The 24,526-nt window shown below is 40.5% G+C and overlaps 1 protein-coding gene across 7 annotated transcripts in view; it reads left to right on the top strand.

Annotated features, from left to right (window-relative positions):
- Window positions 1-24,526, top strand: part of ZC3H13 (zinc finger CCCH-type containing 13) — a 50,276-nt gene that overhangs the window by 2,078 nt on the left and 23,672 nt on the right. For 2 of the 7 annotated variants that reach the window (XM_053380489.1, XM_053380487.1), the window contains exons 2-6: window positions 8,039-8,164; window positions 10,215-10,324; window positions 18,224-18,335; window positions 22,769-22,877; window positions 24,069-24,208. In XM_053380489.1, the coding sequence (XP_053236464.1) occupies window positions 8,048-8,164; window positions 10,215-10,324; window positions 18,224-18,335; window positions 22,769-22,877; window positions 24,069-24,208 (588 nt within the window). In that variant the 5' untranslated portion in view covers window positions 8,039-8,047. Of the gene's footprint in view, window positions 1-8,038; window positions 8,165-10,214; window positions 10,325-18,223; window positions 18,336-20,521; window positions 20,615-22,768; window positions 22,878-24,068; window positions 24,209-24,526 lie in introns of those variants that run through there. The other 5 variants (XM_053380488.1, XM_053380492.1, XM_053380490.1 and 2 more) reach the window with 5 other exon arrangements.

The following is a 24,526-nucleotide window of genomic DNA, read 5'->3' as shown; positions in this document are numbered from 1 at the left end:
ACCCAAGAAACCTGCTGGATTCAAGGGGTTTTTCTGTGTAGCATTGCATCTCTGACAGTGGCCAGCTAGGCCACAGAATATGAAGGAAGCAGTTTTCCTCATTTAAATTTGCACTCTGTAATCTGTTTTCATAGATTAATGGCACAGCATTATTTAGAAGAGGGTTAGAATAGCAGGGGTGTGGAACCTCTGGTCTGTGGCCCAGTCTTGGCCCACCATTCTCCTTCCACCACACTCCAAGGGCCTACTTTGACAGGCAGATGGGACTGCCCCACCTATCAGTCACATTCTGTCAGGTGGTGGTCATGCCCTCTTGTGAAAGTTGCCCCACAGGGCTGTGGGGAGGTAAAAATGTGGCACTCTGGGCCAAAAGATTCCATACTCCAAAATACATACCATCAGTTTCAGCATTGAATCCACTGAGAGGTTCGCTGGGACACGTTAGCAGGACGTTGATGGATCTAAACCAAATGAACTTGAGAGGAAGCCCCACTGATTTCAGTGGGACTTTTTTCTGAGTATGCATATTTGGGAAAACAAATGAAAAGTGTTTTATGAAAAGGTTTATCTACTACTATTCTTCCACCATAGCTATAGTGGCATTCATCTCCTCTGAGTAAAGATATATTGCTAGGACTACTAAATCAGTTTTGACATATTTTCAAGTCGGCGTACACAGAACTGTAACATTAGTTTTGTGGTAAAGTAGTATTTATTTTTAGCTTTGTAGACTAAGCAGTGGTAAAAAGTTAAATGTAATGTTTGCTCATTACCCTCTGATTTCCTTGTTTTTGAATGCCCATATTCAAAGGAGGATAGCAGGGATTCCATGCCTTTTAGCATTTATATAGAAAATGAAATTTTGTCAGATATAATGTTTTTTATTTTGGTGTGGGAAGCTGAAATTCCCTGCTTTCTTTCGATCTGATCCCTTTATCAGAAAGATTTAGAACTGTGCAGCACAAGCCAGTGCATGTTTACTTGAAATCAAGTCTCACTGTGTTAAGTGAGGTTTACTCCAGGTAAGTGTATGGAACTGCAGTTTTGTGTATGCTTACTCAGAAATCCCACTTAGTTCAGTGAGACTTACTTCTCGGTAAGTATGTAAAATTGCAGTCTTAAGTCATTTGACTCTATTCAGAGAGTGCTTTATCTAGTTGGTGCATGTTCTACACCAACTCCCTTTCTTAAGGTGCTGCTATTCCACCATCCAGTTTGACTAAAAGAACCCATACTCAGTCCTACTGAAATTTGGATATAAAGTTAACAACGTTTCTTTTTATAAGATGTTGCTGTGGATCATAGTTCTGACGGTAACAAGCAAATACAAATGGTTTGCCCCAATATTTAGGCTGTAATAATAAGAAGGAAAACTTATTACCATGCATCTTGCTGGCAGTCTTTTATTTCAATAGTTACTCTTAAAACATCCATAGAAAACCACAAACAGGATACAGAGGAGTTGCAAAAGGTTAGGTTTTTTTAAAGGTACCCTTCACATTCATATTATCTGAACCGCCCTGAGATCTTATGATGAAGGGTGGCATATAGATCTAATAAATATTATGAATGTAATAAAAATTGCTGTAAAATGTAACTGCAGTGTGAGGGAATTGGCTGTTTTGGATTTATTAGCCCACAGTTGAAGCATGTGAGGTTGATCCTGTGTTTGTCCTATCAATGAGTAGAAACTGAGTAGAAGCTGGTATGAAGAATAGTAACTGTGTTCCTAGGAAACTCTGGAGGTTTCTTGGTGAGAAGTTCAGTATTAGTGCATAAATTGCCTGAAATACAGTTCACCCACCACCAATGCCAATTTTCCTTGATAACATATATGTTGGCATTTCTAGAGGTGCCTTGTGTGAACTGGGAATGCACCCCAAAATGTGTTCCCTAGAACTGTTTGCACATGAAGGGAATTCTCACAAGAAAATTGGTGCATGAAGTGTTCCATTAGGGTAGGAAGTGTGAAAATACCATTCTCTAGGACAGTGAATGTGAGACTGTTGCATTTTTCATAGAAAAGGAAGTAAGTGTTATCACATGGTGAGTCCACGTGGTGGTGGAAATAGAAAAGAGGAGTCTATTTGGTTGCTGAAATTCTTAGAAATTTGATTCTGATACCCCAGATGGCATTGTGAAAGCAAAGAGGGGGAAATTATGGGTGGGGAAAAATTGGTTTCTTTCCCAAAAACTTAAATTTCCCCCCGAAAGAATAACTGGAATTTTGGGGGAATAGTGATAACTCCATCATTTGCATTTATTTTTTTTTGAATATGTAGCATGAAAATTTTCATAAAAGATCTTTGAAACTGGTGGGTGGGTATTGTTATTGTTTGCTATTATTATACGTATTTTTATGTTTTTATATTTTATGCTGCCCTTCAGTCTTTAGATGAAGGGTGGTATAGAAATTTAATAAATAACAAACACCACCACCAGACAATCTGCATAAAGCATCAGAGAATTATAATTCTTGTGTATACTGAAAACACATACAAAATTCAAATCTGAGATACATTCTGCACCTATAAGATTTTGCCATCTTTATGAGAGGAGTATATAGGGCCTTCATTATTTGTGAATTGCTGCTTGCCTTCTTCTGGTGACTTTTGATCTAGGTTGGATATAGACACATAAAAAAGTGATTAAGTTAAACACGTTGTAAATTTCATAACGGAAATCCCGTTGACGAAAGACATCAGCACCATCTGGTTTTACAGTATTATAACGCATATAAAGCGTTTCCTCTTTACCAGTGCAGCTGAGTTCTTAGTTTAGAGATACTAAATGCATGTATGCAGTCCATTTGACTTAACCCCTTCTTGTAGTTTCTTGCTCCGCTAAAACAACTTATCCTTACACACCATGCAAGTGTACCCAATAGTAAGGTACAGTATATAGAGTGGGTCTCACTTCTGAGTAAGCATGCATAGGATTGCTCTGTGTATTTCATAAATACACTAAAGGATGCAGTTAAGTTATACACAGTGCATTTTGTGTTAAAACAGTAAAATAAGTTTACGTTTGATAAGAAATAATTGCATAGATTTAATAATAATAATAATAATAAATTTTATTTATATCCCGCCCTCCCCAGCCGAAGCTGGGCTCAGGGCGGCTAACAACAATAAAACAATACAATTTAGTCCCAAAATTTCCACCCCCCTACTAAAAAGAGGACCAATTTCCCCCCTCTCCCATGGATTTCATATTTTTGTACATTTTACATATTGACCTAGGTTTTGAAATTGTCTTCAAGCTCCTGGCCCCATGCATTACATGCAATTCTCATGTAAGAGGTGCTTTCTGAACATATATATGTTACACAGTTTATGTTTTATGTTTGCCTATTATGGTTCCCCCTCCCCCCAATAATTCTGGGAATTGTACTTTTGTTAGAGTGTTGAGAAAATTTAGATCTATAACTGCCTTCAAAGACTAGCACCATGATCCAGTTAGGATGCATGCAAAAAATACTACATGACCTGTTTTTTAATACACATGTACTCTTCATGTCTGCACAGGCAGTTTTGTAATTAGTTATGGTGATTAAATACCTAGTTTTGTGAAACAGTCTTTGGATATGATGAAAGGGGGATAAGGAAAAAATGCAGTTGAAAATAATCTGATATTGTCTCTAGCAGTTTAAATAAGTATGTCAGCAGTATTTTTGAAAATAGACAGGCACGTTTTAAGTAATCAGTGTGTGAGATATACTTGCCAGTTTTGTGTTTTATGTATGTAACCCTAATGGGTGATATGCAGCAATGTCTGTCTTGTCAGTGGAAAGGACACAATTGGTAGAATGGATTCGCCAGCCCCCATGTGCCCCCCAGATTTGTTCCAGAGTGTCAGGAGATTCCCCTGAGCGTATTAAGATGGGAGGGGGTGCTGAAAAGGGAGGAAAGGAAGGTGAATTTCTGTTGTGCAAGTGGAAATCCACTTGTAGAACATGGAACAGCGTCCAGTCGGAATTAATTTTATCCAGTCATAGTTTGAACTTGTATTCAGAATTGAACTAACTAGTATACAGCACTGTGGTAGCTATTGTTAAAACAACACTAAAACAAGAAAAAAGGTAGCTATTGTTAAAACAATAGTAAAACAAGAAACAATATTATTTTTGGCAGCCAACAAATTTCAGGTCTCTAGATCAAAGGAATTTTTAAAACTGGTATACTTGCTTGAGAATCCCATATGTTTGGTTTTTTTTAAATAACCATATACTGATAGTAATTAAAGCTTACTTGTACTTTTTCAGCCAGAACAATATTGATGGCCCTTCTCTTGCTTGCTTGTCACCTTAGGAGTAACCATGAACATATGCACAAGTACAAAAATATCTGCAGGAAAAATGATAAGGGTGTATAGTCCTCTCCCCGCAGCCTGCCAGCTTCATAACATTGAATGTTGGCTGAGTGAGGGGGAAATAGAATTGATTGCTGATACAGTGAGACAGATTATATTATTTACTTATCTATACAGTCATACCTTGGGTTACAGACACTTCAGGTTGCGTTTTTTCAGGTTACGGACCGCCGAAACCCAGAAGTACCAGAACAGGTTACTTCCGGGTTTCGGCGCATGCGCAAAAGTGCTAAATCACGCTTTGCGCATGTGCAGAAGCGCCAAATCACAACCCGTGCATGTGCAGACACGGGTTGCGAACGCTGCGGGTTGCGAACGTGAATCCTGCACGGATCACGTTCGCAACCCAATTGTCCACTGTATCTACAAACACACACACACACTGCAGGAAAAATTATAAGGGTCCTCTCCCCCTAGCCTGCCAGCCTCATAACATTGAATGTTGGCTGAGTGAGGGTGAAATAGAATTGATTGTTGATACAGTAAGACAGATTATATTATTTACATATCTACATCTACAAACACACCCACACATTTTGATTGGGTAGAAAGAACCATCTTATTGTATATGTAAGTCACTTTCTGTTCCACACTGAAAAGCTATTCTTAAACGTCCCCAGAGATGAAAGAGGGGGGCAGGTGTCCACATAAATCATTGAACAATCCAAATAATTTAATGTAGGTGGTCACCTGTGTGTCCACCCAAAATCCAAAGGTGAAAAATGGAGGGGGAAACCCTGCCAACATCCACTGCACCATTTGGTTGCAGGGCCCCAGGGTAGAATAATATTTCTCCAGATAGTTGGAAAATGAAATAGTGTTGATTCATGAAGTGATCTTTCTATTTTCATCTTGTTGAAAATGGCATATTTAAACTGTAACTTCTCTTCCCAAGTGTATGGCATGGGCTGATAAAGAGTTGTAGTCTTTCAACATCAGGAGAACCCCAGGTTCCTCATCCATATTATAAGTTGCCCTGATAATTTGTTGAAGGTTGGGATATAAATAAAATAAGCAGCCTATTGAAGTTGTGATGGACCAATTTTATTTTTAAAAAAAGATATTTTAGGATTATTGAAATTCCTGCATTGCAGGGGGTTGAGCTAGGTGACCCTAAGGTTCCCTTCCAAATCTACAATTCTGTGACGGCAAAAAATAGTTTTGGAAGGAGCTCTAAACCTTGTAGGAATTTGTGGGACTTGACTGGATGATGCCCAGAATCCTGTGTTGGCTTGACAGCTGGTGATGGCATTTTCAGACCACAGAGACCACTGAAATTGAGTACATATTGTTTAAGGCCCACCGATCCCTAGTAAGTTCTGAAAATGGGGCTGTTCTACACTAAACCATTAAAATTTGGGGCAAGCGAAGGTGGTTGGAATATTGAAGAGTGGGGTCCCTGTTACTGCTTTGCACATTTGAATCAAAGCTGCGTTTGGACGATGCGTCATGACATAGGAAAGTAAACTACCTTTTCATGTGTCCTCACCCCCCCATTTTAGAAATGAATTATTTCATAAATTGCATAGCAGCTTAATGAGCATAAAGTCAGGTTAGATAACAGGAGAGATTACAATACAAATTTAAAATCAATATTGTGTATTATTTTTTTAAGATGACTAGAGTGCCTTCATTTCCCCCCTGAAAAATCTTAAGGCAAATGTATATGCATGTTTGCAGTTGCTTTACTCCTCCCCAGTCCTTTTTTGCTACTGTAGCCAGGTAAGCCAAGATTTGAATGTACAGTGGTACCTCTAGTTGCGGACTTAATCTGTTTTGGGGTGCACTTCACACCCCAAAAAGTCTGCAGCTGGAGTGCCTCTTCCACGCATGTGTGCAGCACGATCGAGCACTTCTGCGCCTGCGTGAAGTGCGCAGATCACTTCTGCTCATGCACACGTGGCGAACCCGGAAGTAAACACTTCTGGGGTTGCCCTGTTCATACGCTGAAAGTCCGTAACAAGAGCAGAACGCAACTAGAGGTACCACTGTAGTATGTTGTCTGAACCAGGACCAGTGGTTAATCTGTCTTCTCACTACTCACATTCTGTAAGCAAGGTTGCTTCTGTTTCACTGGTTGGAGAAGGCATTTGAAGGAAGGTGGTAGAGCGGGGTAGCAAGAGGCTCTTGAGGGAGGCAAACACAGCCATTGACTTGTGAGAGACGAATACATACCGTGTTTTTTTGCTCTATAAGACTCACTTTTTCTCTCCTAAAAAGTAAGGGGAAATGTGTGTGCGTCTTATGGGCGAATGCAGGCTGCACAGCTATCACAGAAGCCAGAACAGCAAGAGGGATTGCTGCTTTCACTGCGCAGCGATCCCTCTTGCTGTTCTGGCTTCTGAGATTCAGAATATTTTTTTTCTCGTTTTCCTCCTCCAATAACTAGGTGCGTCTTGTGATCTGGTGCGTCTTATAGAGCAAAAAATACGGTATTTGCTGTGCTGATACTGGTATGGCATGATATCCAACAGCAGGCTCATCAATAGCAATGCCCTTCGTATAATACTACTTTCATCTGCAATTACTTCACAAAAAAAATATAATGTACACGGAGGACAAGCTTCATTCACAGTAGTTACCCCTTACCTCAGTGAGAAAACATTGGATAGATTAACCTGAAGCCTTCCTGGCAATTGCCATCTTGGGCCTGAAATGTTGGTGTTCATTTCATCTTCCTTCCTGACAAAGGGATTGTTCCAATTTATTGTTAAGTATTCCTTATGCTATTCACTTAATGAGTTCTCATTTTGAAAACAGTTGCTCCTTTGCCATCCTGCTCCCTGAGCTGCAATTTTCCCATCAGTGGAACAGATGTGTTGGTTACATGCTGGATTTGCAATTTCAGTTATTAAGATTATGAAATGAAAGCCTTTCCCCTGGAAAAACCAGTCCTATAAATTAGCATGCACCAGAACTTACCTTAAATAGTGAGAAAATATGCAAACTTTTGATGTGATTATCATACTCTGAAAAAGATGAGTGCCACTTGGCTTGAAATACACAGATCAAGAACACAGTTCATCTTACAAATGGGTCTAAATTGCATTAGTATCACAGTTGGCTGCTAAATAGGGCTTATTGGATACATTTGAGCACAAGTAGGTTCCACATTTTGTATTTTTGGCTGGGATCTGACATCTGTCCCAAATGGATCGTGTAGCTCAAAGGAGAAGCAGCCCATCTTATCTCTGAAAGAAGCCACCCAGAACAGTGGATTACATTACGAACATTGGTATTGATTTGTTTGCTATTGTTTACAGATTCAGAAAAACTACTGTGACACAAAGACTGATCTATTTGGCATTATTTTTTCTAGGCATGTTGGTATCTGATGCCAGCAATACCTTTGGTTGCTGCTACAGATATAATTATTGTTTAAGAAAGGGAAAAAGTCTAGCTTTATAAGTCTGTTTTAGGTGCCACTTAGAGTTGATATTATTTGAGATGATAGTGAAGGAAGGATAAAGAAGCCAAAACATAGCATAAACATGGGCCTTGGTCATAACTAGTATGAAATAAAAATCATAATAATTCATTTTGAATACAATCCAGTATTTGTTGCTTTGATTTCTGCAGAAACTCCTGAAGATGATTTTTTCTATGAGTTCAGTTGCAATAGATCAGCTTGAGAATTTTACAGTGTTGCTTTTTTTTTTGGTTGAAGTAGTACAAAATGTCAAAAATTAGAAGGAAGGTCACAGTGGAAAATACCAAGACCATATCTGATAGCACATCCAGAAGACCCAGTGTATTTGAAAGACTTGGACCCAGCACTGGAAGTACTGCAGAGGTGAGTTGAAAAGTATTATTTGTATTTAATGTAGCCCCTCCTCTCGTAGAACAGACATGTTTGGGAATAGTGTTTCACTTCCCTCAGTTGTGGGAGTTTATGAAGGCTTTTTTATTGCAGTCGGATGCCTTGTGGATTATTATGCTGGGGGCATTAGAGCATGGCACATCCAGAGACGAGGCTGGGTGGAATGGACAGAGAGCCATGTTCCGAAGTAACATTGTTGGCTTTCTAAATATGGTTCAGGGAGATGGGAAGGAGCGTTGGGCCCACATGCTCATTTCTCCATGTGCCAACTATGGTGCTGCTGCCCTGATTAAACTACCGTATTTTTCGCCCTATAGGGCGCACCGGCCCATAGGGCACACCCAGTTTGGGGGGGGGGGAATAAAGAAAAAATATCCCCCCCCCGGCACGGGGCTGGGGCGGGGGAAGCCCGAGCTTCCCCAGCCACCAGAACAGGCTGCTATCTGCAAGCGTGGGGAGCCCGGCGGGAACTCCCGCAGGTCTCCCCAGGCTTGCGGATATCTGCCCGAAGCCCGGGGTGCGCTCCGCTGCGCTCCCCGGGTTTCGGGCTGCAGGTTGCTGTCCGCAAGCCTTGGGAGCCTGGCGCGACTTCCCGCCGGGCTCCCAAGGCTTGCGGAGAGCTTCCTGAAGCCTGCATTTGCCCCATAGGACACACACACATTTCCCCTTCGTTTTTGGAGGGGAAAAAGTGCGCCCTATAGGGCGAAAAATATGGTAACTTACAGATCCTCGTTGCATCCAAAATGGGCACTGTGGGTTTAATGTTAGGATCAGGGTCTTAAACCAGAATCTACCCCATTTGCAACACTGAAGCTGCCATGTGATGAGAGAGCATGGCCATGTGGAGCTGATGCTTTCCCCAGCTTAATAAATTACGATTTACTAAGCAAGGAATGCTAAATCCAAATTGGCTTGCACTCTCTTACGATATTTCTTGGGGAGAATCTGTGGATAACTTTTGATTTCATGATATGGTATCCATGTGTGGAATAGAGAATACACTTCCCCCAAGCGAGATTGGCTACAGGCTTGTTAAGGTAGTGGTGGTGTTGTCTTTCCCTGTTTAGTGCAGCTTGGCTTCATGGCTGCAACCATTTAGACATTCCTCTTCTGCAGGTTCCCTTGATGTAATGCACCTTGTTTATTCCTGTGGCCTATAGTCTGAATTATGCAGGGAGTTAACGGTTGAAGGACCCTTCTGTGGGGTGTGGCGAGACGGCAATTTGTTCTCAGTGCCATTTCTCAGATCTGTTGAGTGCTATAATTATTGAGGACCATTTATTTATTTTTGCTTTTTTGTTCAAAATGTACCCATACCCTGTAGGATGTGATGTGTGCATGGATGAATTGTACTTGCTTCTTTTAAAGTAGATGATTGGTCATCAGAAAAAAGAGAGACACACACAAGAAAGTGTTTACATGCACACTTCACATCTGAGGTAGTACACATTAAATTTATGAGTCACCTATTTAAAAAGCCTGTTATGAGGCCACCTACTATTTAGATGAGATAAGCAGCATACAGCTAAGCAACTACGAAGTACGAAGTCATGACTAAACTACATAAGTCAACAACTTAAGAACAAATCTCGGCAAGTGTGCGTGTGCACAGACACATATATAAAAGCAGAAATCCCTATCAGATTAAACAACACCAATAAACAATATTAAAACACCGGCTGATAAAATGAACTAAGGTTGTTAAAAATGCTGAAAACCATTTAAGGGCCTGGAGAAAAGAAATGTCTTCACCTGCATTACGTATCAAGGTAAAGTGCGATTTTGACCCTTAGTTTGGTGAAGAGATGTGGTGAGGCAGTGTAGTTAATGGAAAATGCATTTTGAAATGTCTTCGGATGATCCAAAATCTCATACAGGAGCACTATCAGATCTAAGACTATTGATTTTCATCAAGTTACTGTTGGGTGGGAATAATATGTGGAATTATTTGTTTTGTGAATTTTCACACAAACAGTACTTCCAAAATTAGTTTGAAATTCACCCAGTAATGTCTGTCTCTTAGACACAGTGCCGTAACTGGCTGAAGACTGGCAACTGCCTCTATGGGAACACATGTAGATTCGTACATGGCCCTTCACCACGAGGTAAAGGCTTTAGCAGCAGTTACAGAAGGTAAATGAAGAACTCAGCTTTATATTCACATGCTTGCAAAAGCTGTTTTCTTGTAGTTCTTTAAAAGTTACAATGCAGCAATATGGCTTTATTAAAAATACAATTAATTTGGAAGTGTGATTATGCCTTGCCTTTTGAGTGTAACTTCAGATTGATAAAATGTTCTTGTTGCATATTAATTTTTGCTTGAACAATTTTACCTGATGTCAAATGGGAATGGAAAACCTAATAAATGTATGGTTGCATAATGTTACTGCAGCTTCTGATTTGCTCAAATTTTGTATTGTAGCTGCTTAATACAACACTAAAAATCTCAACCTATGACTTCACCACAATCATTATTATTAGCTAGACAGTAAAACGGTTTACTGTACATTCACAATGTAGCATACCTTTGTGCCAAAACTGTGCTTTCATAACTGTGTCTCTACCACCAGAAGGCAGGATTAAAAATACTGCTTTAAGTGAAAATACTGTTTTGATTTGTAACTCCTGAAGAGCTACAGTTGTCTGTGTTTTCACTTTATGTAGCATTTTTTAAAGCTAAAATGCTTAAGATTGAATATCTAGTATATGGAATTAATTTACAATTAAGACTGAATCCTGTGCAGTTAAAGATCTTCTGTAGGCGACTTAGGCTATAATCCTATACACAGTTACCTAGGAGTGGAACCTGCAGCTGGGTAGACATGCATAGGATTGCAACGTTAACGATTGCTGAGAAATTAGATGTCTCGTGATGCTTTTAGAATCATTTATTTTTTATTATAAAAGAGACACAGAATGAAGGACAGCTGTGATGTGAAGCACAAGGTTATGATTGACATTTATTACTCTCACACGAGCATGGAATTGCAATGAGGACTTGCTTCCCATTTGTAAATGCTTTTGTTGATTGCAGACTAAAAGATGCTAAGATGTACTCAGCCAGCAAACAACTACTCTGTAGGTATTATAGACTCAGGGCCCCAGTGATGAAAGGAGAATGAAACCAAACAGAAGATTAAAATATTATTTCCTCACCCCACAGTAGATGTCTTTGTGTAAATTCATTTGCTAGTTTTGATTATACATAGTGACCATATATCACTGATATACTCCGTCGCAGCACGCCTTCAGCTTTGTAGCCAGTGTGGGACCACCAGGCGAATCCCGAGGCGCCATTAAATATTTTTACAAAACCATAGGGGGCAAATCTTCCCCCACAAATAATAATTTAAAAAAACCCAGGAAGATTGTGCATGCTTGCAGTTACACAAGGGAGGGGGGTGGAGCAATGAACAGCAATTGCATGTGCAACCCAGAGAGGCATTTAATTCTTCCTGGTGCTGTTAAGTTGAAATGACAGGAGCTCAGAAGAGAAGACAGCCGAGAGGACAGGGGCAATGGAAGAACAAGAAATGAAGGGGGAGGGAAAGAGCCCAGGGAGCCCAGGGAGCAGAGGAGAGCTCGAAAGGAGAGAGCTTGCAGGAGGGATGGTGGGAGCAGAGGTTCCTAGGTGGCAGCAAGACCAGTAACAGCTGAGAGATGACAGAGAACAGGGAATGAGTGAGAGCTGTGAAATAGGAGGCAGGGAGTGAAAAAGTAGAGCCCTGAAATGGGAGTGACAGGCAGAGAGAGGAAAGAGAGTAGGGCTGAGTAGGGTGCTAAATTGTTTAATTAATCCAGGCCACATTTTGTTTTGGATCTGATAACATAAAACTGAATTTTCTTTTAAATATAACCTAAATGTGTACTTATCAGTGTTTGTTTGGTTTTTTTAAAAAAGTGTGTGTGTGTGCACGCCCGCAAAGTAGCTTTGCTAAATAAAGGGTAAAGGGACCCCTGACCATTAGGTCCAGTCGTGGCTGACTCTGGGGTTGCAGTGCTCATTTCGCTTTACTGGCCTAGGCAGCCGGCGTACAGCTTCCGGGTCATGTGGCCAGCATGACTAAGCCGCTTCTGGCGAATCAGAGCAGCGCACGGAAACGCCATTTACCTTCCCGCCGGAGCGGTACCTATTTATCTACTTGCACTTTGACGTTCTTTCGAACTGCTAGGTTGGCAGGAGCAGGGACTGAGCAACAGGAGCTCACCCCGTCGCAGGGATTCGAACCGCCGACCTGATCGGCAAGTCCTAAGCTCTGTGGTTTAACCCACAGCGCCACCCACGTCCCTAGCTTTGTCAAATAATTACTCATAAATTTCATGTACAAATATGCTTACTAGACTAGGGGAGAGGGAGAGTCTTTGAAATCAGTAGATTTCTGTGCTCTCTATACACTTGCAGGAGGACCTATCCCAAGTGCAGATGTAACACAGATGATCTCTTGATAGCGGTTGAGAGATCAGGAGCAGGGTTTCAGGCTCCCTTCTCCAGTACAAATTCTCCTCCCTCTTGTTCGCCTTCTAGACTGGAAGCATAATATTGTAAAATACTGTGTTTTTTCAAGTTAGAGCAAGGACGTCTGTGCACAGTTGAAATTTCTATAGTGGTGTTCTCTGCAGACATGTAAGGAAAGGGGAATTGCACATAAGGAGCACAACCATCAATATATTAAAGGAAAGTTGCTGTCCTTCAAACATTGAAGAGTTAAACAACTCTGCTTACTAAAAACCACATTTTATTAAATCCATATAGCCTCTCCATTTACATGGACGTTCCACACCTTTTGAGAAAAACTGTTTCCAAGTCAAATAAAATGTATTTCTTAGAATCATAGCCAAAGTCAGTATGAACTGGAATAAACCATAAACATTTAAAGAAATAATTAAAACTGGATCCTTGTTACTCTGAGAGCTTATTTGTGATTTTAGACTATGTGTGGATGTGTGTGTAGGCTGCATGTAGGAAAGTACTAAGGGATGCATATCAATTTCTTGAGGAGGATTGCGCCATGACTAGATTTCCTTTTGGATAAAAGAAATTGTTGGGATTATTGCTGATGGGCACAATGCCTTTTGAAATATCCCCAGTAACTGCAAAGTAGGAGTTTACTGCTTAACTTACGTGTAAAAATCTGACGCAAGTGTGTTCTAGGTATAAAATACTGTTTCCCTGGGGCTGAAACAATATACTTTTCAGTAGTGCTATTTTTCCTAAAAAAAGAGGAGTCAGAATTCACCATGACTTCCTCCCTTGTTCTCTTATTATGGCAATGGTGCCCACCTTGAGAGGTGCTGGAATTGAGTTCCAGCTGGAAAAAAAAGCCCTGCTTCTCAGAACATATAAAATGTACAGAAATCTCTCTGAAAGCACTGAACATTGTCTATGTAGGAGATGGTTGGACTATTTTATAGTGTTTTCAGTTACTGTATATTACTTAGTTTTCAATATGGGTACAGTCCTCATTTTCATTCCTCTCCCCAAATTACAAGTTTCATACCAGCTCTAAGGCAGTTGTATAAGGGTTCTATTTGAATGAACAATTACTTCTTAAAGAGAAACAAAAATAAACAAAATAAAAAAATTCCTTCTAGTAACACCTGAGTTTGTTATTGGTATGAGCTTTCATGTGCATGCACATACCAATAACAAACTTAGTTGGTCTCTAAGGTGCTACTAGAAGGAATTTTTTTATTTTGTTTCGGCTATGGCAGACCAACATGGCTACCTACCTGTTCTTAAAGAGAGTAAAGTTTTTATATAAAGAGTAACATACTATTCTATGGATTGCAGAATATGGCCTTCTTGAATACTTGCAATTCACACAAAGTACTAAAGTAATCCAACACCTTCTAAACTTACAGTTATCTGAAAAAAACTTATATTGCATAGGTAAATTTGACTGGACTTAACCATCCGTGGTCCTTTACCTTTACCTACATTACTTAAATATATTTTTTATAAAGAGGAAGTAGAAATGAATTTCTTATCATGAATTTTGATTCTCCAGATGTGCTTCCTTTATAGCACAATTCCTGAGGCTCCTTACTTCTAATTTTGATTTGTTAAAAATTGAATATGGAAAATAGCAAGATTTTTAGGCATGTGGTTTTTGTGATTTCATATTTTATTTTAGAACTTAAACCATAAAAAGAATCCTTTTGACATAGCATCAGAAGGCACCTGTTACTTATGGATGAAATAAGTATTCGGAGATTGAAATGGAGTTTGTTTCCATAAATATTGTTGGAACATCTAAGGTTCTAGAATTTTCTGCTGAATTAAATCCTTAGCCTATTCAGATTTAGGACTCTTATTTGCCTCTGTAGGATTTTAAGCTGAGCTAAATCTGAACAACATTTTGTAGCATATTTTAAGTACAGTATTCAAAGTAGCTGGCTCTTTCTTATACATGAACACAATAATTCTTAATAAGATGGGTGATGGGGCTGAGAGAAAATAAGGGCTTGCCTAAAATCACATGGTAAATTTGTTACCAATGTTAGATTTAATTAGTGACCTCCTTTGTCTACAGTATTACTTGCGGAGTTAGCTAAAAAAATTAAAATGAGAAATACATTCTGATTCACCTTAAAGAATGGGAAGTAATACTTTCTATATCAAACAACCACCGGCCCAGATTTGCTTCAGAGTATCTGCTCAACAGGAAGCCATAGCTAACCCTTGGTCTCCCCTGAGTGTATGCGTATTACGTGTATAGTTTTGAATACCTGTTTTTCACATTCACAGTTTACATTTTTAGGCGCACACTTGAGGCGTCCACCCGAAAGAGTAATATACAAAGAGTCTCTTTACTTGCAGAGGAGAGAGAAAGCTCTTTGAAACCTGTTTCTAGTTTCCTTACAGTTAAAAGGTAAAGGTAAAGGTAAAGGGACCCCTGACCATTAGGTCCAGTCGTGGCCGACTCTGGGGTTGCGGCGCTCATCTTGCTTTATTGGCCGAGGGAGCCGGCGTACAGCTTCCGGGTCATGTGGCCAGCATGACTAAGCCGCTTCTGGCGAACCAGAGCAGCGCACGGAAACGCCGTTTACCTTCCCACCGGAGCGGTACCTATTTATCTACATGCACTTTGATGTGCTTTCGAACTGCTAGGTTGGCAGGAACAGGGACCGGGCAATGGGAGCTCACCCCGTCACGGGGATTCGAACCGCCGACCTTCTGATCGGCAAGTCCTAGGCTCTGTGGTTTAACCCACAGCGCCACCCGCATCCCTTACAGTTAAGACTTCCTAAATAAACTGAATATTTAAGCTCAGGACAATGGGATGTATTTTCCTCCCTTTCCCAAAAAAATCAACCCATTTCGTCTTTTGAGTGATAATATTTTATTACAAACTTTAGTTAAGACATGATGAAAATAAATGCAAGATGCCAAGGTTTTTCCCCTTGAGAGTCATCTTCACAACTTATTCAGTCATGTTTGCTTTATTTTCTTTTATTTTCATAGCTAGATATATTGTCTCAAATTGAGCATGTACTTAGAATGAGCTGGGCTGAGTAGTTAGCACAGGGTGAAGAAATATTGACCTTTGTATTGCCTCAGATTCGAATCAGAACTTTTCTCAACTTTGGGAAATGTAGAATAATCAGCAAAAGCTGATTGTGGTGCCCTGCAGACATTGTTGGACTCCCAACTCTATTTTCCAATGACACCTAGAGAGTATCACACTCTTCTGTCATGTAGAAGAATAAATGCAGACCAGGGTTGTACGAGCTACTTCAAGCATCTTCAAAGTTTTCACTAGTCCAGTGGAATTTCATGCTTTTCTTCTTATGTCCCAGCCCCACTCCACAGAACTGGATATTGCACATAACTTTATCTGCATTAGGCATGTTCAGATTTTCATAGGAATACTGGGGTATTACTGGTATTACCAGGAATACTGGTGCTGCATAACTTCAGTTTTCTGGTAAGATAGTCTTCAGAAAATAACTCAAATTTTAGGGTGCTCGGTTTATGGTTGACTTGCTTTTGTGCCTCCTTTTTGATTGATCTAAAAGGCATTATAGCGCCTCTTACAAGTTTAAACGATCTCTTAATGGCTCCTGAATTCATTATTGCACATAATTACAAGGTGGCTCATTTGGTTGTTGGAAAGCAGCGACTGGATAAAGTTTGGCATTTCCTAGTCATGGGAAAATGTCAGATCAGCTAAGAGTGTGCAGGAATCATTCTGATAGGTTTTTGTTGTTGTTTTTAATCTGGAATTTCCTTCATTTTGTTAAGGGTCCAAGTAAGATCAATTATGTTCAGAGTTAACCTTCAGTGGTTTACTTGTATTAACTTAGATCTGGTGATCTGTATATATCATGTATTTTGAATTGCCCTGGGGCAGGCTGGGAGATTGTTAGCTTCTTATGTATTTTCTGAAAAAAATATTATTTAAAACTACAAAAAGGGTTACCAGGAGAGTGCCCATGGATGCCAGTGTGCCCACCATAGCCTCCTATGGCACCTGTGATTGATCTCAGTAAATACACACCCAAAGTCCACAGTGCACAAAAGACAGCTTGCTTGTCCTGCTTAGCTCTTGTTTGCACTGGTTTGACCTCTTTTACATGGAGTATGCCCCCTTAAACATGCTCGCATTTCATTGGATGCTAGGATTGGATGCCTAGCCTTCCTCCCGTATGTTCTGAACAGAGGAGAGGTATAACAAGATTTTCTCTGAGTGAACGTGGTGGGGGCTGATGGAGGTGCCTTTCCAGCCCATTGATGGGGTGGTTGATGTGGGGGCATGACTGCACCATTTGTGTAGTCCTGTCTCTTTTGCTGCTCTTTTAGATGTTGCAGCCGTTTTATGTTATGCCACCCCTCTCCCTCAATGGCCATCTTGTGGCTGGTGGCCACAGCACTTTCTCAAAATTCCAAGTGTGCCCAATGGCCCAAAAAGGTTTGCGACCATAAAAAAGCAAGTTGTTTGCAGTAGAATGACATTTACATCTCAGGCTAATCAAGCATTTGGTCTCATGAAAGTGAATTGCTAACATACGCTGGAAGACATAAGGAAACTTTTAGGCAAACTTTTAATTTTATTTCCTTTAGGTAAGGGATGATTTTCCAAGGCAGGGGACTTCCTTGGATTACGGTAGTTCATATTTTTTGTGCGGTTCCCGAACAACAGTTAAACTTGTTTAAAAGGGTTAGGCAAGCCTTCTTCATACTGGGTAGCTTTAATGGCCATTTATTTAGGGTTGGATGTTATTGTATAGCATATTCATAGAATCATAGAATCATAGAATCATGAAGTTGGAAGAGACCACAAGGGCCATCGAGTCCAACCCCCTGCCAAGCAGCAAACACCATCAGAGCACTCCTGACATATGGTTGTCAAGCCTCTGCTTAAAGACCTCCAAAGAAGGAGACTCCACCACACTCCTTGGCAGCAAATTCCACTGTCGAACAGCTCTTACTGTCAGGAAGTTCTTCCTAATGTTTAGGTGGAATCTTCTTTCTTGTAGTTTGGATCCATTGCTCCGTGTCCGCTTCTCTGGAGCAGCAGAAAACAACCTTTCTCCCTCCTCTATGTGACATCCTTTTATATATTTGAACATGGCTATCATATCACCCCTTAACCTCCTCTTCTCCAGGCTAAACATGCCCAGCTCCCTTAGCCGTTCTTCATAAGGCATTGTTTCCAGGCCTTTGACCATTTTGGTTGCCCTCCTCTGGACACGTTCCAGTTTGTCAGTGTCCTTCTTGAACTGTGGCGCCCAGAACTGGACACAGTACTCCAGGTGAGGTCTGACCAGAGCAGAATACAGTGGCACTATTACTTCCCTTGATCTAGAGGCTATACTCCTATTGATGCAGCCCAGAATTGCGTTGGCTTTTTTAGCTGCCGCGTCACACTGTTGGCTCATGTCTAGTTTGTGGTCAAGTTTGTGGTTACATGGCAGGCGCAGACAGGAAACATGATGGCAAAGCACAACTGTATTATAAAACTGCAGATCTCAAACTGTATTTTTAAAAAGGATGTAGAAGCAGTTATATTTTCTGTCTGTATTGTACAGGTCACCCGAAAGGCCTACAGGGGATCTTCGGGAAAGAATGAAGAATAAGCGTCAAGAAATTGAAGCTGAACCACAGAAGCATAATACAGAAGAGCAATCTTCTCCTCTCAGGGTGAGCATGGGATGTTCATGTACAGTGGTGCCCCGCAAGACGAATGCCTCGCAAAACGAAAAACGCGCAAGACGAAAGGGTTTTTCGGTTTTTGTGCCGCTTCGCTAGATGATTTCCCCTATGGGCTTGCTTCGCAAGACGAAACGTCTTGCGAGTTCTTGCGAGTTTGTTTCCTTTGTTCCTTTGTTTCCTTGTTTTCTTAAAGCCGCTAAGCCGTTAATAGCCGCTAAGGCGTTAATAGCCGCTAAGCCATTAATAGCCGCTAAGCCGTTAATAGCCACTAAGCCGCTAAGCCGTTAATAGCCGCTAAGCCATTAATAGCCGCTAAGCCGTTAATAGCCGCTAAGCCGTTAATAGCCGCTAAGCTGCTAAGCCGTTAATAGCCGCTAAGCCGTTAATAGCCGCCGTGCTTCGCAAGACGAAAAAACCGCAAGACAAAGAGACTCGCGGAACGGATTAATTTCGTCTTGCGAGGCACCACTGTATCTCCTTGCTTTCTTCAGTTGTTTTGGGATGCAGGATTTCCTAATGTGGAACAAAACCGAGCACTGTGTTGCACTTAACCCCAGTTACCTAAGATGTGTTTAGAATTCCCTGGTCAGGATCCATTGATCCTAACAACTAGTTCTGTATTCCCAAGCAGGGTTGTGTTTGTGTTCTCAAACAACACCACCACATCACACTGTCCTTGCCTGGCCCATGCCGAAAACAAACCCCTTTTGACATAGGGAAAAGCAGTTTATGACATAAGATGAGATTTTCCTATTCATAGGAAAAAATTCACTGAGCAAGTCCAAGCATTGGGTGCACCAGAGGTAGGACTTCTTAAATGTTTTTTTATCTTGGCCTTAACTTCTCAATGTAGATTATGGATTGGGCCCACACATACATGAGCAGAAGTGTGTGCATATAACAGGGATTTTTCCACCTCTCTTCTCCGTGGAGCTTGCCTCCTGTGACAACCAATCATCTCCTGAGGGTTGGAAGTTTACTTGCATAAGAAGCCTGGACCCAGTTTCTGCCAGTTTTGTGTGTGCTACATCAGACTTTTCCAAACAATTCCCCAAACCACAGGACAGTTTTTTTTAGCCCCACTGGAGGAAGGTATGAGAAAGCCTCGTGCAAGGGAACATTTGCACAACAGTGGTGAAAACTCACCTTAAGATTTCCCCCTTGCCCAATTGAAAAAGATGGTATGTTTAATATTATACTAAAACCTAGCCAAAATTGCTTCAGCATATATACAAGTTAAACTCATTAGGGTTTCAGTAGAACACAATCTTCAATTTTCTGTGGTATTTACTGCTAGAAGGAAGACATGGTAGTTTATTTGAGAAAGGTTCCTCTGTGCTAAATTGGATATAAACCAGAACAAAAATCCATTTTTTTCTCTCTTTGTACAAAAATTGAGAACTGAGATATTTATGCAGTCTGTACAGACATAGATTTCTGGGGCCTGGAATCTTTACTTTGTGTGACAACGTTGGTAGCTGAAAGCTCTAGTTAGAATTTGCATTGCTTAAGAAATATAAAGCTTCTGTTGCTTTTCAGATTCTCTAAGAAACCAGTCTTCTAATGGCTTCTTAAGCTGTCTTTTTACAGCCTTAATTATTTTAAATGAAATGAGTTCTCCAAAGCGTTAACTTATTTCCCCCCAAATATTGGATTGTATCCAGTCAGGTCATCCCATTAAAACACAAGGACTGTACAATGGGACTTCCTGTCTCGCCCACCACAAATGAGGTCCACACTGTTGCGGGAACTCCTGGAACAGATTGTGGGTGGGCACAGGGGGAAGAAGTTCTGTGGCAGAGGTGGAAATCCTTGCAGTAGTGGGACAACTTCCCTGGACGCTACCCTAAGACTTCAGTGGTTCAGAATGTAAACACTTTTCAGGATCCTAAAATATGCTTGGCCTAGGGAAAATAATGTCAAATGCTCCACATCACTGTCAAATGCTCATGAATGTCTAAAATGCTCATGAAGGTCACATTTCCAAGTCTGGTGAGAGACTCTAGGACTCCCCAAGTGCTTTTTAGTATGTCCCCTAATTTCACATCAGATTTTGTCAGACAAAATCATAGTAATTTGCCTGTCAAGACCCCCAAACACATAAAAATAATCAGCTTTTCTTTTTAAAAGAAATGGCTGAGAGAAGTAACAACACTTGATTGGATTGTTTATAGAAGTTCTAAATTGAAGCAGTGTGGGGGAATCTTGCATTTTGGATGGAATAACTGGCCGATTCGGAAGGAAAACTTCATTTTCAGGTCCCACGTGTGAGTGGTTTATTTATATCATTACTTGTATATATTAAAATGCTTGGAGCTGACTAACCCATGAGGGTATTGAAATTATTAGTTCTCTGACAATTGGTCCAAACATAAACCAAGGCACCCTGGTCAGTAACTAGGCTGAAAAGGGGACATTTTAAAATCTGATTGTCGACCCATGACCAGGCATGGCAAATCCTGAGCAGTTTTAGTGTTTATGAATATTGCTTGACATCACAGTACTGATCAGCCAACAAGATAGAGGCAGTATATGATTATATGGCTTTCAGCCTACTCGTTCTTCCTAAACAATCTGCAAAATTTCATAGCCGTGCAGAAACTTGTTGGGGTGTGTGTTAGTGGGCAACATTCCCCGCCCCTGATTTCCCCCGTTCAACACCCCAGTTTCTGGCCCTGTCACATTCAGAGCCAAACACTGGATCCTTCCCCCTGGATCCTAAAGACCCAGGCTTTTTAAGGTGGCGACTGTTGTAGAAAGTGCAAAGAGACAAGCCTCCTAGTCCAGTTTGCTGCAGTAATGAATGCAGCACGCTTGAGGGACAGGTAAGGGAGTCTCTTACCTGTACCTTCCTGCCAAGGAGCTGAGCACAGTTTTTGCGTTTGGGGAGGTTAAAGATTCAGGAATGCATCTTCTCCTTCCACTTGGTTGCAGGGGAGTGATTACCACCACTTGTTTGATATGGAAGAAAAGAATATATCACCCCACCTTGCCTCTTGTTTATACAGTTAAAATATACTCTGGAGTATTTTTGTATCCCTGAAGCCAATGCTTTTTCCCCTGATTAACATCGTGGTCTTTTGCATACTTGCACCAGTCTCATAGGGTAGCTGTTTAAAACTTTGCATTTGCCAGGGAACGATCCATCTATGCTGATGTATTAATTTGTTCTGCTGGAGTATCTTGCATTTGTTTTATGAATGTGATCTTACTGCTGATTCTGTGCTGTTCACCACACTGCGGCATTTTTAAAAACGTGGTCTTTGTAAAATAAATCAGCAAGCAAACATAGGCCTGAAAAGTAAATAGCATTTACCTGGTGAGTGTGTAAATGCAAAATGGAGCCTCCAGTTGTTTTAGAAATTAAGGGTTGGAAATAGAGATACAGCTGTCCTCTTAACTTCCTCGGGCCCTTTCCTGCACAACTTCTATATGCCCACAAGAGCTTAATAGTGTGGATATAAGATCTCTACATCCAGCACCCTCTTTGCAGGACTGCCTTAGTGATTCAGCTCACCCCTGCTTTCTACCTATCCAGTAGCTACTCTTCTCTGTTTTCAGGCCTGTGTTTTGTCTCCCACACAAGTCCTACTGGAAATTAAGCTCTAACATTTCCAGACATCTGGCTGAGTAACTTGCACCCTTCTGACTAGTGAGCTTTTCATACAGCTGGTTCAGTAGCTCTGTTTGGAGGACCTGAAATCCCACCACAGGAGATAGCACAGAAATTCCTGAGCTGGTTTCAGGGTGTGTGTGAGGGGAGGGAAGCCCTGTTTGCACTAGCGGAGGTCCTTTTGTGGGCTTCCACTTGCACGGCTGGTTAGTTGGATCCCACCCATATTTTAATATCCTGATTTGTGAATAAACTGACATTTGAACCAACCAGTTTCCTGAATTTGGACGCTAAGGAAACTCTTCATTCAGAACCAATATCAACAGCCTTGTTTTATTTCCTAATTGTTCAATCCCCAAGCTTTTAGAATTCTAATCATTATATCTGAACTAAGCTTTTCTCTTTTTTGAGTTCTTGTTGTAAGTATTCCTTGACACACAGGGCATACTAGAAGGAAGAATACGTTCTATAAGTCTGAGTTTTCAACCTATTCTTTTTATAATATCTGGAACTTGGAAAAGCAAACCCTTCTTGAATGTTTTCATGAAAAAAGCAATTAGAGTCATGAAGTAGGGGGGGACACCCCAGCCTCCCTGCTAAATGTGCCTGCTTCCAACTATTGTTTTTAAAAATCAACTGACTGACTATTTATTTATTTGAATTTCTATACCACCTTTTATCCAAGGATCACAGGGCAGTTTATAATATAAGAACACAAAAATACATAACGTAGTAAGAAACAAAACACATGCCCACGGTTCTAAAGGCCTGTTTTGTTTGAATTTGCCTGTTTTGTTTTCCTCTGTAGAAAGAGTCCTCCCGGGGGAGGCACAGGGGGAAGGAAGATATTAAAATTACCAAGGAGAGAACTCCAGAAAGTGAAGAAGAAAATCCCGACTGGGAAACAAACAGAGACGGTAGGTGCCATGGCCTACTAGATTCATGGAGCCAAAATAAAAAATGGACTGAGAGAACTGCAAAGGAGTGAACTTGAATTCTTAATAAATCTATCTCCTGAAATAAAATTATTTTTAGTAGCTTTTGAATCCTGAGTAGTTTTTAAATAAGAAAGTAGACTGGACAAGATTGGATACAGGGTATGCAAGAAAAGTGTATTGGTTTGTCTAGTTTCAAAATCTCTTTTCAAAATACATTTTAAAATATGTACTGTGGAAGCATTACATAACAGTCCAGATGGAGAGCAAAAAATCACTGTTGAATGGAGAGAGAAATGAATGTAACAATAAGGCTTTCAGAACGATCAGACCATGTATTATATAAAGGAGCATTTAATAATAGTCGAACGGTCCCTTTAGCACAGGAAAAAGCAGTTCTGATGGAGTGGAGAAGCATTGGTGATAGCACATTTTTCTGCCCATCTTTTCCCCTGTCTAAATCTCCTTGAGTTAGACTAAGACAAGTGTTGTTCATAGGATAAAAGTGAGATGAATAACCAGTTATGCCACCCGGAACTCTTTGGGAAAAGCATTATTTAAAAATAGGTAATTTAAAGAATTACAGTGGTACCTTGGCTTAAGTACTAAATTTGTTCCAGAGGTCCGTTCTTAACCTGAAACTGTTCTTAAGCTGAAGCACCACTTTAGCTAATGGGGCCTCCTGCTGCCGCCACACCGCCGGAGCACAGTTTCTGTTCTCATCCTGAAGCAAAGTTCTTAACCCGAGGTACTATTTCTGGGTTAGTGGAGTCTGTAACCTGAAGCGTATGTAACCTGAAGCATATGAAACCCGAGGTACCACTGTACCTTTCAGGGTAACATAGTTTAGGCCACTGACATCACTGAATAATTTCAGATCTAAAAATCAGTGTCTTCCTGATTCCTAGTAATGCTACGTTGATCACCCTGAACCCTAATATCCTTATCCATTAAATCAGTGTTCCTCAACTTGGTTCCCTGGCTGATGTTGGACTATATCTCCCACCATCCCTAGTTAGCAGGACCAGTAGTCAGGGATGTTGTAGTCCAACAACAGCCGGGGACCCAAGATTGCATCAAATTACAGTCATCCTATAGTTGACATGTTTTTAATATAGAGAACGTCAAGGATACCATTTCACTGACTTCTTTTGTTTGCTTTAATAAATTAAGATTCTGATAACGGAGACGTTAACTACGATTATGACCACGAGCTTTCTTTGGAAATGAAGCGTCAGAAGATCCAGAGAGAGTTAATGAAGCTTGAAGAAGAAAACATGGAGAAAAGGGAAGAGATAGTGATTAAAAAGGAGGTTTGTATCTCAAAAATAAAACACCACACAGCCAATGAAAGTTTAAGAATTAAGATTTGAACAAGCCTTCAGGATAACAGTAGTTAGTGACGCATCTGTTTCTTATAATGGCATACACTGTGCGCCACGTGCTCTTGAGCTTCCTTTCAGCTCCACAAATAAATGTGGAGTCACAACAATTTGGTTTTAGTTATTTCATAAAATTTATAAAACACTTGAACGTAAAGAAAAACGTCAAAGCAGTTTTCAAAAAAACAATAAAATTATCTCTAAGTAATAATAATAGTATAAGACATTTGAAAAGCTAGAAAAATAGAC

The sequence above is a fragment of the Podarcis raffonei genome, chromosome 3 (assembly GCF_027172205.1).
Source record: "Podarcis raffonei isolate rPodRaf1 chromosome 3, rPodRaf1.pri, whole genome shotgun sequence".
In the NCBI taxonomy this organism is placed as follows: domain Eukaryota; kingdom Metazoa; phylum Chordata; class Lepidosauria; order Squamata; family Lacertidae; genus Podarcis; species Podarcis raffonei.
This window is presented reverse-complemented; position numbering and strand designations above follow the sequence as displayed.